Source organism: Ascaphus truei, chromosome 20 (genome assembly GCF_040206685.1).
Source record: "Ascaphus truei isolate aAscTru1 chromosome 20, aAscTru1.hap1, whole genome shotgun sequence".
Classification (NCBI taxonomy): Eukaryota; Metazoa; Chordata; class Amphibia; order Anura; family Ascaphidae; genus Ascaphus; species Ascaphus truei.
The window spans coordinates 22,768,896-22,786,723 of NC_134502.1; the positions used below are offsets into that span (position 1 = coordinate 22,768,896).

At 48.7% G+C, this 17,828-nt stretch overlaps 1 protein-coding gene across 2 annotated transcripts; it reads left to right on the forward strand.

The window, feature by feature from the left end:
* Positions 1–2,931: 2,931 nt before the first annotated feature.
* MRPL4 (mitochondrial ribosomal protein L4) lies at positions 2,932–15,947 on the forward strand. 2 transcript variants are annotated; one of them, XM_075577417.1, is made up of 10 exons: positions 2,932–3,088; positions 3,711–3,795; positions 5,618–5,786; positions 8,787–8,838; positions 9,688–9,805; positions 10,346–10,452; positions 11,425–11,556; positions 13,330–13,439; positions 14,191–14,264; positions 15,712–15,947. In XM_075577417.1, exons 1-10 carry the CDS (start codon positions 3,038–3,040, stop codon positions 15,855–15,857), a joined length of 1,044 nt encoding a protein of 347 aa, XP_075433532.1. In that variant the 5' UTR covers positions 2,932–3,037; the 3' UTR covers positions 15,858–15,947. The 2 variants fall into 2 exon arrangements, with proteins under 2 accessions (XP_075433532.1, XP_075433533.1); XM_075577418.1 differs by lacking the exon at positions 11,425–11,556 and having other exon boundaries at positions 15,712–15,943.
* The last annotated feature ends 1,881 nt before the right edge of the window (positions 15,948–17,828 follow it).

Sequence of the window (17,828 nt, forward strand, 5' to 3'; positions counted from 1 at the left end):
GCGGCATTTATTGAGAGAAATGCCTGTAGAACGGCAGGTACTGGCGAGTTTTAAAAAAGCGCCATTTTTTTTTTTTTTGTGTTTCTCGCCGAGCTACCGGAGAGAACCTAAATTTCCCCTGTTCTAAAAATATCCATATTCAGAAAGGCGCGATCGCCATCTAGTGGCTGATCGCGCAATAACATGGAGAGAAATTCTCTATTTACCTCCGCCAAAAAAAGTTGGCAGGAGGCTGGCCAGAGGGAGAAGAAAAAAAAAAAACGCGATTTTTTCCCCAACAGTTTCAACAGCGCTCATAGCGCTGGTTGAAACTCTCCATATGCAGAAAGGCAGTTTTATGCCCTTTCTGCATATGGAGAAAAAAACTCTCCAATAAAGCTAAAAAAATTTGAACTCTCCAATTTAATCTAGCGCTGCTCTCTGCATGAGGCCCATAGTGTGAGTGCGGAGAACCTACTGTTACCTGGTGTGGTGCTTTACCTGTTAGGCTCACAGGAGGGCTGAGCTTCCGCCACGGGGAACCTGGGGCAAGTATATTATGAGTAACCCTGTACTCGGTGCAGCGCCTCCACCTGCGATGGCTCCCACCAGAGGGGGAGTGGTTCCTCGCAGGACAATATATATCACTCAGCAAACAGTGGTAAAACAGAACTGGCTTTACTGCATAGCATGCACTTATCATAAATCAACAAATCAACAGGTGTCCCTCTCTAGAGGAGACACTAACGAATGCGTCTCGCAGGACGCTACCCCCTTCACCAGGTGATCCCACCCCGTGTCCAGTAACTACCTACACAATATGTCCACACCCTTAAAGGGAGAGGATATGTGTGACTGCGCAGTCACTGGTCCCGTGTGAATAATATAAGTAGGATCGTTGGTGCACTTGTTGATAAGGGTTACCTGCCGAGCACTCCAGTGCTCGGGCCTGCAACGGAGCTTCGCAAAGGATCCGATGATGGATAAATACAGGAACTACCGTCCGGGGCGATCCCACCCGGATGGCCTCGGCAGCACAACGATTCTGCGCCTTGCCCAAGTCTCTTCTCAGGAAGCGCAGCGTCTGCTGTGTCCCTATCTATCACTAGTGCTACGATGACAGTGTCCCTAACCTAGGGCCTGTCCCTGTAGCACCACAAGCTGGGGAGTGAAGACCTACCTGGGGCCTAGGGGTTTACTGGCCTAATCCGTTCCCCTAGCTCTCCTGGCACTCACTGACACTCCCAGCCCCTGCAGCAACGCACTGCAATCTACACACGATGCCCTCTTGTCAGCCCTCACAGCCGTGACCTGACAAGATGCACACCACATGCACCTAAGGGCAGGGTCCCTAACCTGGGGCCGTCCCTTATCACTTACCCACTAACCTGGTGGGGAGTTGGAGCCTGTCTGGGACCTGGGGAACCATACCTGGTGTAGGAGCCACTTGCTCACTACACCCTTCCTTCCCCTTCTTGCTCCCAGCTCCAACTGCCGTTGCTCAGCGCACGAAATGTATCTTTTCTTGCCTGCAGGGCAATACTTCAGCCCTATTGGCTCTCTGGCGTCACGTGGGGCGCAGCTGAGGCTCATGGGACTTGTAGTCCCTTCCAAGAGCCTTCCCTGGTAGGTTAGTGTTCGCGCGCTTATCACTGCGCATGCGCAACCCCCCAATGGCAGCCGCAACTCCCTAATCTGTACCGCGCATGCGCGATCACGCTGCATGCGCGCGCACCCGCAATGGCGGCCCCCAGATACGCCGCCGAACCTCCCAACGCTCCCTGCACTGGCCCCCACCCTCGCGTTGTGCCGGCGGGTCCGTCGCTGCCTCCGGCGGCACCCGCGACCGCTCGGCACTTCGTGAGGGGGGTCTCTGGGACATGGAGGGCACCGGGGCTACATATATAATTCTAATCCATTAAAGCTGCCGGTTTTTTCCCATTAAATGTTGTCCCCCCTTTAATATGTGCATCAATACAATCCACACAATGATAAGTAATTAGCTAGTTTTCCGATCGATCGGTGAAGATTTGTCTCAGTGGTTCACTAAATGAATTAGACTGTAAGCTCCTCGGGGCAGGGACTCCTCTTCCTAAATGTCACTTTTATGTCTGAAGCACTTATTCCCATGACCTGTTATTTATATTATTTGTTATATATATGATTGTCACGTGTATTAATACTGTGAAGCGCTATGTACATTAATGGCGCTATATAAATAAAAACATACATACTTACATAAATAAATACATACATACATACATGGCTGTCAGTGCAGCAGAAGAGGACCAAAGATGCAAAGTGCTGTGGGGAAGATCATGTGACCAGGCAGGCACTAGATACAATTGGTGCACTGCTAGAGAGAGGGCAGGGCTCAAACAGGGGCCTGTTTCAGAAGAGGAAGGGGATGTGACTTTGTGAATGGTTGCTATAGAAACAAAAAATGCTTGTTACATTATAATACATTAAAAATGTCGTTCAGAGTTTAAAAAAATAATGCTACAAGTATTTTCTCATAGAACAGATTTATTAAAACAAAAAGCACACATGTAGGTGTTGCTAGGTCTGCAGCTTTAACATGTTAGTGTCAAGATATAACAAATCAATCCTCTGCCTCCCATAGCTTACACCCGAATATACAGGCGGTCTCACTAACTGTGTGGCAGTTTCACTAATTAGGTCTCGCTCATTAGTAAACAGTCTCACTCATTAGAAGACGGCAGTCTCGCGCACAAGCAGGCAGCCTCGCGCACACGTGTGGACTGCTCTACTGCGCACGCGCACATTACAGCGAGGAGGGGAGGCGCGTGGGTTCCGGCTGAGCATTGCGCATGCGCGCTCTCCGCGGCGCCTCTGCGCCCTCCTGTCAGTGGCGAGACGAGGAACGGTATAAGGTTGTACGTGACGTCAGAGAGTGGGCAAGTGGAGGCGCGACGAAGGCGGCCTCACACGCGTCATCGCTGCGCGCCGGAAAAGCAGTGCGTCCCACGTGGGCTGCACACAGTGACCTTCCCGGGGTGGGGTTTCTGTGTGGATGTGAGCGGGACCTGGACACGGGATGATGCTGAGGGGTCTCATGCTGAGCTGGGAGAGGGGCCCCGGGAGGAGGGTGAGAGAGGGGGTGCTGGGCACTTGATTGAGCCTCACTCACTCAGAGTGTGAGTGGAAGATGCTGTCACGTATTGAGGGTGGGAGACGTCTTTCTTTGTGGGCGATTGATTGGTGTCTTTTAGTTGGTCTGCTTGTCGCGCGTTGGGGCTGGGCGTCAGTCGCGCGTTGGGGCTGGGCGTCAGTCGCGCGTTGGGGCCGGCCGTCAGTCGCGCGTTGGGGCCGGGCGTCAGTCGCGCGTTGGGGCCGGGCGTCAGACGCGCGTTGGGGCCGGGCGTCAGACGCGCGTTGGGGCCGGGCGTCAGTCGCGCGTTGGGGCTGGGCGTCAGTCGTTCTTCGGGGCTGTCTGTATGTCGTCCGTCGGGGCTGCCCGTCAGTCATGTGTCGTTCGTCGGGGCTGCCCGTCTGTCGCGCGCGTCGACCGTCGGGGCTGCCCGTCAGTCATGTCGTCCGGGGCAGTGTATTGTCTGCCGGGGCTGTGTGTAATGTGTTGTTCATTGAGGACGAGTCTTTGCGTATCAATCACTGACGGCGAGTACCTAATGCCACTTAGCGTGTGTGTGTGCGCGCGCAAGGGGACCTGGTTACGAGTGTCACTTTTCATGTTTATTCCTCCCTCACAGCTCCTCTCCTCCGTCTTCTCTTCTGAGACCATCCTCCCTCCAAACCTCATCCTGCCTCCCGACCTAAAAGACGGCCCCGGCAAACGTATGTGAGATCATCTCAAGCACACCGCTGTCATAAGATCACTTTGCTCCTATGCGGAACATTTTTTTTATTGTATTTGAAACAAAATATATACAAAAAAAAAAACATTTTAAATGTATTCATTGATAACACACCATTTAAAAAAACAATCTGAATTTTCCAGAGATACAGAAAAACAATATCAAAGGATACTGATAACGTTCCATGTGTTCCCCCCCACCCTATTGTTATTTCTCTTTCATAAACAGGCTTTATATCAGAGTAAAACAAATAGAACCTGCTCTCCTCCCTTTTTGGGGTAGGCAGCTGGTACAAAACATTGGCCTCACATTGATAGAATACAAATACACCTTTCCAGCCCTCTTTCACAAATTGGCTAGCAATTTATTTGTGAGATGAACATATTGATGTTAAGGGGCCTATGCAGAGAGCAGCGGTAAGGTGAATAGCGGCATTTTTTGGAGAAAAATGCCTGTAGAAAGGCAGGTACTGGCGAGTTTAAAAAAAAAAAGCGCCATTTTTTTTTTGTGAAACTCGCCGCGTGACTGGCGAGAACCTAAATCTCGCCAGTTGTAAAAATGTCCCTATTCAGAAAGGCGCGATCGCCATCTAGTGGCTGTTCGCGCCAATAACATGGAGAGAAATTCTACAATTACCTCCGCCAAAAAAAGTTGGCAGGAAGCTGGAGCGCACCGGCGAGAGGGAAAATACAAAAAAAAAACGCACTTTTTTTCAAACATGTTTCACCAGCGCGCATCTCGTCGGTTGCAACTCTCCATAATCAGACATGATTTTAAATGCAGTTTTCGGACCTTTCTGCATATGGAGATAAAATCACACCAATAAAAGTTCAATTTATTAACATCTCCAATTATTTCCAGCGCTGCTCTCTGCATGAGGCCCTAAGTCTGATAACAAAGGAGACATTTAGAGAAGGCGTGCCTCAGTGAGTAAAGACACTGACTGGCACTGAGAGTTTGAAGCAGGGGAGCCTGGTTCATTTCCCGGTGTCGGCTCCTTGCGACCTTGGGCAAGTCACCTTATCTCCCTGTGCCTCAGGCACCAAAAACATAGATTGTAAGCTCCACGGGGCAGGGACCTGCGCCTGCAAAATGTCTCTACATAAAACTAGCAGCGTAGGGATATACATCAAACCAGCCCCTGAGGATTGAGTTTCGACCCCTGTTCTTGTATCGCGCTGCTAGCTTTACGTAGCGCTTTAGAGACATTTTTCAGGCACAGGTCCCTGCCCCGTGGAGCTTACAATCTATTTTTTTGGTGCCTGAGGCACAGGGAGATAAAGTGACTTGCCCAAGGTCACAAGGAGCCGACGCCGGGAATTGAACCAGGCTCCCCTGCTCCAAACTTTAGTGCCAGTCAGTGTCATTACTCACTGAGCCGCTCCTTCTCCCTGATTTCCGTGTATGTGTGCTTGTTTACCCATGGTATCTTTATCCGTAACGCCAGCGGACAATAAAGCTACATTCTACCGGCTGATGCTGTGCGGTATCCCTCGTGTCGCTACAATCTTAGTCCACCAATGTGATCATTGCTCGTCACATTCACCGTGCTATGAAAGGCCAATCGCCTTGTATTTCTGCCTTTGAAAGGCATGTTCCTACGTGGGACTGACCCTTTAACCCATTACACATGTCCCTGTCATTAGGTCACTTTGCTCCGACGTGGGGCTGACCCTTTAACCCATTAAACACGCCCTTGTCATTAGGTCACTTTGCCCCTAGGTGGGACCGACCCTTTAATATCCCACTCACACTGTGGTAAGGCCCTTTTAATCACTCCTTCTCTCCTTCCTCTTCCCCAGCCCAACGTCCCCCCGTAGACCTGTCTCAGCCCATCCTGCGGACATGCAAGGTCTCTGTCCCCGCTCACCTGTCCCCAAAACCCGTCTGGCTGGAGTCCCTGAAAAACCCTGATGATCAGCAGCTGGGACTCGTACATCTGCACCCCGATGTGTTCACCGTCCCCCCCAGGTCAGCTTTATATCTAGTTTATTTGTGTGGGATTTAATATATGTATGTGGGTGGGTATATCTTCAAGAATCCAGGGGCAGCATGGAAGAAATGCAAAAGAATGGAAAAACACATCAAAGTCAGATGTTTTCTAATAAGTGACCCGATATTGGTATCTTGGCTCCTGTGTAATTCCTACTTGCAGTGTAGTGGCATATTTAGGGCATATCCCGAACGTGGCAGTCTTTTCTCTGGAGTATCAGGACGTTGCTACCTCCAGTAAAAAGAGAGAACAGGGACCATTGCGCAGATCGAATGAAAGTGTTTTTATAACTGAAAACAGATAAGTGTGCATAGTATAAACGCGTGTAAAAAAATGCTCGGCGTCACCAGCTTGTAGAAGCGAAACGCGCAGCAGCGAGATGCGTCATCCAGCCACAAGCCCGCAACCCGGATGCGACGTGGCCTTTTTCCGGAAGTGACGTCTCGGGACCCGGGGAGACGCCGGATACCAGCAAGGCCTACCGGAGAGGCACAGAGGAGACGCCGGGGATCCTAGGAGAACGACCGACGCAGCTGGGGACCCAGCACCGGTTCCAACAACACACGAGGGAGCGGTGGCGGTGAGATTATCGTGACGCCGAGCCATTTTATACACTGGTTGTGTTACCCGCGTTTATACTATGCACGCCATGTAAGTGCATTTCTTATCTGTTTTAAGTTTCTAAAATACTTATATATTCTCTTGAAAAAGGGTCATTTAGTTTAACCCTTTGGCCAAAGCGTTGTAAGCCTGTGAGCCACGTCAAGGCATGACCCGGTTCGCAGGTCCTAACACTACCAGATAACATACTAATATACCTCTATTAGGATTACAATTCTCATTTACCTCTATTAGGAGGGAGAAAGACCAACATTGGATCTATATCCAGCAGAATGAAAGGACCTGCTGACTTGGGAAGGGGGGAGGGGCGAGCTTAAACCCTGGGAAGGAGGAGCCACTAACCTCCCAACAGCTGAGAATAAGTTAAACAACACACAGAACCCCAGCAAGCTCTTGTTGGTTCCCCAAAAAGAGCTTGCTGGGGTTCTGTGTGTTGTTCAACTTTATTCACAAACAGAAATAAAGAGAGACGTTTGGGGGATGTATAAATTGGGAGACAGGGAAAAAACGATACCGGGACAGGGAGAGCGGTTGGGGGACGACCCCTTATCTGTGTGGCTGCAAGCTTTGAAGAAGCAGGACAAGGAAGACGGAGGGCAGGACTTTCCGACATGCTAGGGATCGAGGAACATACTAGAGCCCCCCCCCCCCCCGGGGTCTGGGAAGGGTCGTTGCTGATGGCAGCAGGCTTCGATTGTACACTTGACATAGTACCAAAGGAGATAAACTAGGGTTAAGGTAGTTGAGAAACAACAGGAGAAAAACACAGAGCTGGAGACGGAACATCCATCTGAACACAAATAAGTGACCTGTCTCCCTTCAAGGAGGATTAAACCTTCCTAGGAAAGCCAAACTACATCGGAGAACAAACTTAATTTTGTGCTGTTAATGGCCATTTAAAAAAAAAAAAAAGCGATCGCTACATTTTGTTTTTAGATATTTCTTTTTAATGTTTACATTCTGTTAAAATGTCACTTATATTAGTTACACGATTCTTAGATATTTCATTTTTCCTCAAGGCTATTTTTTGAGATTTCAATATTCACGAATAAGTTTCGATTGCAAATATTTTCCCGAATTGCTGTTATTTTTAAATGCTTCATTTTTCAAATTTACCTTTTTTTTTTAACCATTTTAATCATTACATTATTCTTAGATATTTAATTCTTCATAATTATATATTAGATATGAAATTGATATGAATTACATTAAACAAATAATTTTAATAATAATTTTTCTGAGTTCATTTTTGATTCATACGTTCCAAATATTTTCACGAATTGCTTTTATTTTTAAATACTTCATTTTTCAAATTTACCTTTTTTTAAATCATTACATTATACCTATTTAATTCTTTATAATTAGATATTAAATTGATATGAATTACATTATTACACAAATTAGTAATAATTATATTTAATTTTTCTGAGTTCATTTTTGATTCATACGTTCCAAATCTTTTCACAAATTCCTTTATTTTGAAATACTTCATTTTTCAAATGTACCTTTTTTCACTTTGTAATAATGACATATTTCTTATATTAAATATCTATGTTAACTGCATTATTTTTATAAAATAATTTAATTACATTACTTTTAGATGTTTTATTATTCATAATTGTATTATTCTTAGATATTGCTTCATGATTACATATTTGGTAGATATGTAATGAATATTAATGACATTATTCTTGCAAAAATTGGAATAATTACTTTTTTTTTTAATGAGCCTTGGGTATTGAATTCTTCATATTGACTTATTTCTTGACATGGAGGAAAGGAGATTTCACCAGCAACAAAGGAAAGGGTTCTTTACAGTAAGGGCAGTTACAGTGTGGAATTCATTACCCATGGAGGTTGTGATGGCAGATACAATAGAATTGTTCAAAAAAAGGTTGGACATCTTTTACGATAGGAAAGGTATATAGGGATATAGCAAATAAGTATACATGGGAAGGATGTTGATCCAGAGATTAATCCGATTGCCAATATTGGGAGTCAGGAAGGAATTTATTTTCCCCCTTATCAGATATCATTGGATGATATGACACTGGGGGTTTCTGTTTGCCTTCCTCTGGGTCAATAAGGAAGTATAGATATAGGATAAAGTATCTGTTGTCTAAATTTAGCATAGGTTGGACTTGATGGACGTACGTCTTTTTTCAACCTCATCAACTGTGTCACTGTGTGTCACTGTGTGTCACTGTGTGTCACTGTGTGTCACTGTGTGTCATTGTGTGTCACTGTGTGTCTGTGACATGATCTCTCTGGATCTTTCTGTACTAAGCGAGCGATGTCTTGGTATAACCGCTGTGTTATACAGGACAGGTTTAGTAACTGCCTGTTCTGTTTTACAGGATTGATATATTACATCAGGTCGTAACATGGCAGAAAAACTTCAAAAGGATTGCAAGTATTAGTTCTTATTCTGCATGTATTGTTTCCATATAGTGGGTAATACATACATTATTTTGATACAGTATATATCTTCTTTGATAGTGGGCTATTGTTACATACACATACACACACACTTGTATAAATAAATTGTGTATGTGTACACACACACACACACACACACACACACAAACACGTTACTTTTATTGATGAATATTTATTTGTGGGAATTGCATAGAATATTACGTACTCTATATGGGGATACAATATTGGGAGAAGGGAATCCTGCCCTGCAGAGCTTACACTCTAATATACAGAGGGACACAGATACAATACAGGGAGAGGAGGAACCATTGGGAGAAGAGAATCCTGCCCCGCAGAGCTTACACTCTAATATACAGAGGGACACAGATACAATACAGGGAGAGGAGGAACCATTGGGAGAAGGGAATCCTGCCCCGCAGAGCTTACACTGTAATATACAGAGGGACACAGATACAATACAGGGAGAGGAGGAACCATTGGGAGAAGGGAATCCTGCCCCGCAGAGCTTACACTCTAATATACAGAGGGACACAGATACAATACAGGGAGAGGAGGAACCATTGGGAGGAGGGAATCCTGCCCCGCAGAGCTTACACTCTAATATACAGAGGGACACAGATGCAATACAGGGAGAGGAGGAACCATTGGGAGAAGGGAATCCTGCCCCGCAGAGCTTACACTCTAATATACAGAGGGACACCGATACAATACAGGGAGAGGAGGAACCATTGGGAGAAGGGAATCCTGCCCTGCAGAGCTTACACTCTAATACACTGAGGTACACGGTATAAAGTGAAGTGCCTCCCTCTCCCTCTGCAGAGCTATGCTAAGGTGAAGACGCGGGCCGAGGTGCGAGGAGGAGGCAAGAAGCCCTGGAGGCAGAAGGGGAGCGGGCGATCTCGTCAGGGGAGCATTCGGTCACCCCTGTGGCGAGGAGGCGAGTCCCAGGCAGGGGTCGGGCCACGGCTTGTATACAGGCACTATGGCACCTTAGCCCCGCCCCGTTTTCACGTTGGCCCCACCCTTTGCGCATGGCTGATGCGTTGCCAGCGGCTGCTGCTCACGTTTTGCGCGTTGTCCCCGCTGACAAACGGCTGCATCTGCACCTCCCACATATTGTGATTTTTTTTACACGCCGCGTGGAGAGAGACCGTGTAAACGCCGCGGAGATCCCTGGGGAATGAGCTCATTTGCATATTTAAATGAGCTTGGTTCCCAGGTGTCTTTGCAGGTCTCTCTCCACGTGCAGTGTAAGGGACTCCGCATCGAAGCACGTCTGTTTACACCGGGGACCTTCTCTCCCCGCCTTTTACGCCAAACCTAGAACCGAGCCTTCTTTCTGAGGCCTTTCCGGCGGTGGCGGTGGCCTGGACTGGTGGCTCCGGCCCGGACTGGTGGCTCCGGCCCCAGGTATATCCGTATGTGTGAGGGCTGGGCAGGGCGCCAACCTCTCTCTCCTCTCGTGCGTCTTCTTCAGGGGGTATCGCTCACGGTCCTCGGGGCCCCACGAGCTATTACTACATGCTGCCCATGAAGATGCGTGTTCTGGGACTGAAGATCGCACTGAGCATGAAGCTGGCACAGGTACCGCGTGTGTGTGCGTGTGTGTGCGTGTGTGTGTGTGTGTGTGTGTGCGCGTGTGCGCGTGTGTGTGTGTGTGTAATATATATGCACACTCCACTGTACACTGTGTCATATATATGTAAACGCCCCTGCGAACTGTGCGTGCGTATACATATAGGTGATGTGTGTTTTTGTGTATATAAGTGGTGTGTGTGTGTGTGTGTGTTTATGTGAGTGTGTGTTTATGTGAGTGTGTGTATATATAGGCAGGTTTTGTAGTGGGGGGTGGAGTGTGAGAGATCCATCTATATAGATAGACTAGCTGAGAGACCCGGCGTTGCCCGGGATGTAATGTTCCCGTTCCTCTCTCTCCTCCCCCCTCTCTCTGTTTGTCCCCCATTCACATCAATCCAGTCCCCCCCCTCCCTCCCTCCTTTACAGCTTCATGTAGCGTGTGTGCGTCAGTCACTGTGTGTTTGCTCGCGCGTCAGTGAGTCTGAGGCAGAAACACAAACACACACAGACTGACTGACGCACACACAGTCAGTGTGTGCCTCAGTCAGTGTGTGCGTGCGTCAGTCAGGCTTTGTGTGCGCGTCAGTCAGTGTGTGCGTGCGTGCGTGCGGCAGTCAGTCAGTGTGTGCGCGCGGGGCGTCAAAGGCAGGGGGGGCGTCAAAGGGAGGGGGGGGGGCGTCAAAGGGAGGGGGGGGGCGTCAAAGGGAGGGGGGGGGGCGTCAAAGGGAGGGGGGGGGCGTCAAAGGGAGGGGGGGGGGCGTCAAAGGGAGGGGGGGGGGCGTCAAAGGGAGGGGGGGGGCGTCAAAGGGAGGGGGGGGCGTCAAACAGGAGGGGGGACAGGAGGGGGGACGCAGTGGACAGGAGGGGGGGGCAGTGGACAGGAGGGGGGGGGCAGTGGACAGGAGGGGGGGGGCAGTGGACAGTGACACACACACACACACACACACACACACCTCAGTTGATGCGCCCTTTCTTTAGTTCCGTTTGGCGCCGGAGGTGGGGAGCGACACCTACCTGTACTTCCGGGCGCCGCCACCGTCTGACTCGGCGCCGCGAGGGAGGAAGGGGGTCCGCCATCTTACGCGCCGCGTGGCAGCTGCGGGAAGCGAGGTGATTTGGAGCGGGGAGGGGGGAGAGGTGATTTGGAGCGGGGAGAGGTGATGCCGCTGGGGAGGGGGAAGAGGTGATGCCGCTGGGGAGGGGGAAGAGGTGATGCCGCTGGGGAGGGGGAAGAGGTGATGCCGCTGGGGAGGGGGAAGAGGTGATGCCGCTGGGGAGGGGGAAGAGGTGATGCCGCTGGGGAGGGGGAAGAGGTGATGCCGCTGGGGAGGGGGAAGAGGTGATGCCGCTGGGGAGGGGGAAGAGGTGATGCCGCTGGGGAGGGGGAAGAGGTGATGCCGCTGGGGAGGGGGAAGAGGTGATGCCGCTGGGGAGGGGGAAGAGGTGATGCCGCTGGGGAGGGGGAAGAGGTGATGCCGCTGGGGAGGGGGAAGAGGTGATGCCGCTGGGGAGGGGGAAGAGGTGATGCCGCTGGGGAGGGGGAAGAGGTGATGCCGCTGGGGAGGGGGAAGAGGTGATGCCGCTGGGGAGGGGGAAGAGGTGATGCCGCTGGGGAGGGGGAAGAGGTGATGCCGCTGGGGAGGGGGAAGAGGTGATGCCGCTGGGGAGGGGGAAGAGGTGATGCCGCTGGGGAGGGGGAAGAGGTGATGCCGCTGGGGAGGGGGAAGAGGTGATGCCGCTGGGGAGGGGGAAAAGGTGATTTGGAGAGGGGAGAGAGGTGTGTGTGTGTGTGTGTGTGTGTGTGTGTGTGTGTGTGTGTGTGTGTGTGTGTGTGTGTGTGTTAGTTATTTTTTTGGACCTTTGGCCCGTCACTCCGCCTCAGGCCAATGAGAGGTGTGGGGGGCGGGCCAAGGGGGTGGTGTGAGTGTGTGAGGCCAATGAGAGGTGTGCGGGGGCGGGCGGGCCAAGGGACCAATGAGATTGCCGCTAGGGACACCGGACATCCAGCAGGCAGGCATGCATGCATGCAGGCAGGCAGGCAGGCAGGCAAACATACAGTGCTTTCACTAATATAGTATAAGATGGATATCTCTCTCTAGTTAAGTTATGGTGGGGTAAAAAAAAGTGATTAAAAACCCTCCACAGCAAACATATAGCAAATGGAAATATTACTGTGTGCTCATTTGCATGTCTTAGACAGGTCTGCACCCCCGCCTTTCACCATTATCACCCAGCATACAGCACTTCCACTGCAGCAAGGGATTCTGGGAAATTACATGCAAATGAGCACACAGTGCCACCTTTTGCTTCAAAACTGTGTGTGTGTGTGTGTATGTATACATACATACATACATACATACATACATACATACATACATACATACATACATACACCTTCGAAATCCACCTCCTAAACTAGTGGGTACAGAACAACATGGCCGATTTTAAACTCGGCTGAAGCTTTAACGCCAGTCTGATGATGTCACCGCCCTCGGTTGGAAGGGAGAAATGCCAAGAAACAGCCGGGGTGAGGCAAAGCAAGGGATTCTGGGAAGCCGCAGAGCTTCCCTAAAACAAAGGCCCAACCTTTACACTACAATTGTGTACAAGTCAATGGATTATTTTATTATTGGGAACAAATTCCGGTGCTCAGAAATGGGCTGATATTTATAGGATGTTTTTCAGCACGTTTTTTATGAGGTGAAACCCGAGCAGTTGATCTGTATAAGGAAGAGAAAGGTTGTTGATAAAATGTTTGTCAGGGCTAGGAGGGGTTATCCCAGTGTAGCCGCAGAATTGCATATAGGATGTCGGTATTGGGCAGGGAAACGTGACAGAAATATGTCACCGTAATCCTGTTTATACGTATTTATTTATTAATAGGAGGATCTCCATATCATTGATTCCCTGGACATTCCCACACAGGATCCTCAGTTCCTCACGGACCTCCTTAAATATCGACATTGGGGGGAGTCTGTCCTAATTGTCGACGTGTAAGTAAATTAATGAACAATTAGAGAGAGAGAGAGGGTAGTTGTATGGAGCAATGGAAGGAGTTATAGGGGGTTATATGGGGCAATAGGAGTTATAGGAAGCGGTTATATGGGGGAAGAGTTATAGGGAGGGGTTATATGGGGCAATAGGAGGAGTTATAGGGGGTTATATGGGACAAGAGGAGGAGTTATAGGGAGGGGTTATATGGGGCAATAGAAGGAGTTATAGGGAGAGGTTATATGGGGCAATAGGAGGAGTTATAGGGAGAGGTTATATGGAGTAATGTAATAGGAGGAGTTATAGGGAGCGGTTATATGGGGCAATAGGAGGAGTTATAGGGAGGGGTTATATGCGGTAATAGGAGGAGTTATAGGGAGCGGTTATATGGGGCAATAGGAGGAGTTATAGGGAGGGGTTATATGGGGTAATAGGAGGAGTTATAGGGAGGGGTTATATTGGGTAATAGGAGGAGTTATAGGGAGGGGTTATATATGGTAATAGGAGGAGTTATTGGGAGGAATTATATGGGGTAATAGGAGTTATAGGGAGGGGTTATATGGGGCAATAGGAGGAGTTATAGGGAGCGGTTATATGGGGCAATAGGAGGAGTTATAGGGAGGAGTTATATGGGGTAATAGGAGGAGTTATAGGGAGGGGTTATATGGGGCAATAGGAGTTTTATAGCGGGGGGAGTGATATTACTACACACTTTTTAATAAAGTGGTGTTTTTTTTGTTTGTTTTTTGCCAGCGATGAGAACCTGCCAGAAGACATCATGATTGCTACAGTCCATTTAAAGACGATAAATCTCATTCCTGCCGTAGGTAAGAGTTGCATCAGAAGTGTTTTATTACATGGAAGTTGTGTATAAAATATGTATTTATATGAATAATATATAGCAAATTCCTTTCTCTCTGTGTGATTATTTTTTTTAAACGTATGATTATATACATTCTATATACACTCTCCATTCTCTGTGCCTTTAACGTGTGTGTGTGTGTGTGTGTGTGTGTGTGTATCCACACACACAATTTTATATACACCGTCTCTTCTGTGCCTCCGGTCCGAACATATACATACTATATAGTGTGTGTGTGTGTGTGTTTCAGGATTTGATATACTGTTCCCTCTCTGTCCCTCAGGTCTGAACGTATGCATACTATATAGTGTGTGTTGCAGGATTTTTATATACTGCCCCCTCTCTGTGCCTCAGGTCTGAACGTATGCATACTATATAGTGTGTGTTGCAGGATTTTTATATACTGTCCCCTCTGTGCCTCAGGTCTGAACGTATGCATACTATATAGTGTGTGTTGCAGGATTTTTATATACTGTCCCCTCTCTGTGCCTCAGGTCTGAACATATGCATACTATATAGTGTGTGTTGCAGGATTTTTATATACTGTCCCCTCTCTGTGCCTCAGGTCTGAACGTATGCATACTATATAGTGTGTGTTGCAGGATTTTTATATACGGTCCCCTCTCCGTGCCTCAGGTCTGAACGTATGCATACTATATAGTGTGTGTTGCAGGATTTTTATATACGGTCCCCTCTCTGTGCCTCAGGTCTGAACGTATGCATACTATATAGTGTGTGTTGCAGGATTTGATATACGGTCCCCTCTCTGTGCCTCAGGTCTGAACGTATGCATACTATACAGTGTGTGTTGCAGGATTTTTATATACGGTCCCCTCTCTGTGCCTCAGGTCTGAACGTATGCATACTATATAGTGTGTGTTGCAGGATTTGATATACGGTCCCCTCTCTGTGCCTCAGGTCCGATCGTATGCATACTATATAGTGTGTGTTGCAGGATTTTTATATACTGTCCCCTCTCTGTGCCTCAGGTCTGAACGTATGCATACTATACAGTGTGTGTTGCAGGATTTTATATACTGTCCCCTCTCTGTGCCTCAGGTCTGAACGTATGCATACTATATAGTGTGTGTTGCAGGATTTTTATATACGGTCCCCTCTCTGTGCCTCAGGTCTGAACGTATGCATACTATATAGTGTGTGTTGCAGGATTTTTATATACTGTCCCCTCTCTGTGCCTCAGGTCTGAACGTATGCATACTATATAGTGTGTGTTGCAGGATTTGATATACGGTCCCCTCTCTGTGCCTCAGGTCTGAACGTATGCATACTATATAGTGTGTGTTGCAGGATTTGATATACGGTCCCCTCTCTGTGCCTCAGGTCTGAACGTATGTATACTATACAGTGTGTGTTGCAGGATTTTTATATACTGTCCCCTCTCTGTGCCTCAGGTCTGAACGTATACAGCATGCTCAAACACCAAACGGTGGTCTTAACCGTGGCGGCCGTGGATTTCCTGGAAGAGAAGTTACTCTGGCACGACTCGCGCTACGCCTCCTTATACCCCTACCGCCTGCCGTACAGCGACTTCCCTTAAAGAGGGGCCGGCGTCTCGCCCCCAAATCTTTTCACGCGCCCGCCCTGCGGCTTTTTTTTTTTTTTTTTTTTTGTGTAAATAAAAATAAATTTACTGGTAGAAAAAAAAATTATTAGATTTTTTTTCGAGTAATCTATGGAAATCCCTTTTGTGGGTATTCAGCGGCGTTCGCGTTTAAACCAAAGTCACCCGATGTGGTGCCAAAGCGGCCGAGATTACAACGCTGCCCCTGCCCCCCCCCCCACATGCAACCACTCTGGAAATACCAACTATAACCGGAAATAATTTAATTTATTACACGCATTAATAATTAAACACTTTTTTTCAAAGAGGCAAATACTATATCTGTATATCTCTCCGTCTTAATGCAGGGGTCTCTGGGGCTGAACCCCCATTAATTTCAGCTCAGGGGACCCCCTGCTGCTGGAGATACTTAACTCCCGTAAGGGGAGCTGGTAGTACTCTCCAGGGTTCACTGTACGTCTGCTTTTCTGAGCTCCCCGGGGACTTGCCGGCCAATCGGAAGCTGTGACATCATCAGGTTCTGCTTCCTGTGGCCCCCCATGTGACGAGGAATATGAAGGATGAAGACCAGCGCAAAAAAAAAAAAACATGTTCCGATATATAGAAATTTTTTATATTAAATGTAGGGTAAGAAAGCACAAATTAGTGCTGCGGAAAAAACACTTAAACAAGAATAAACGCAGAACGATGCAGAGTTACCTGAGGCTCCGTGTGCGTTGTAAGTGTAGCCGTTGAAAAAGGCAGCCTAAGTAGCAGTCCTGTGGTTAAGGCGATGCTGATAGCACCCGCTCTCTGCTCGTCCGTGCAGGCAGCTTGCATCCCAGCAGCTGCCGACGATGAGCTGATCCACTCCACGTCTGGGTCCACTCGTTACCGGATAGGGAGTGCACCCGCTCCCGGTTATCCGCACTAGGCTTGTACCGGGGTCAGGGAAAGCACCGGCTCCTGGTATGGTGGTTAGCGCGCCGTCGGGGGGGGGGGGGGGGGGGCGGGCCAGTGACGTCACGGAGCTGGTTCACCCTCATTGGGCGAACCGCTCACGTGACCAGCCCTGCGCTCCCGTGAGCGCGCGAATTAAAGAATTTCCTAAAACTTGCGCTCTCATTGCGGCTGCCGGGGCTCACTGGTAAGTGAGAGCGCGCCTCAGCGCATAAGCGCTGACCATGCTAGCAACATATGAACATGAATTAAAAAAAGAATAAAACGCCATCTATTTCCTATCCAACGCGTTTCGCATCTATTTCCTATCCAACGCGTTTCGCCTCTATTTCCTATCCAACGCGTTTCACATCTATTTCCTATCCAACGCCTTTCATATCGTAAAAGATACTTCATCCGGGGGATGATTGATACTGGAAATATTCTTAATACCCCATGTGACGAGGAAGCTGAAAACGTGCCGGAGATGCCTCTGAAGGCGGTGCCGGTAAGTATCTCGGGAAGCATGAGATGGGATGAATGGGGTTCAAGGCCAGAAACTCCCTGCTTCAATCCTGTATTAAAAGAAATTAAGGGGGGGGGGGGAGCAGCTTGGATGATCGGCCGGTCAGAAAAAGCGTGAGAGGGTCGGACAAAAAGTCGTCGAGTGTTATGTCCAAAAATGCAAAACACTCAAAGTAATCTGGTCCGAACAGAACTGGGTAATAGCACCCCCCCAGGTCAGTGGGGCTCAACTCCAGTCCTGAGGCCTCCCCTCCCCCCCCCCCCCAACAGCTCAGTTTTTCAGCATATCTCTGCTTCAGCGCAGGTGACTCGATCAGTCCCTGCTTCAGTGCAGGTGGCTCGATCAGTCCCTGCTTCAGTGCAGGTGGCTCGATCAGTCCCTGCTTCAGCGCAGGTGGCTCGATCAGTCCCTGCTTCAGCGCAGGTGGCTCGATTAGTCCCAGCTTCAGCGCAGGTGGCTCAATCAGAGGCTCAGTCTTTGAGCTCCCTGTGCTGAAGCAGGGA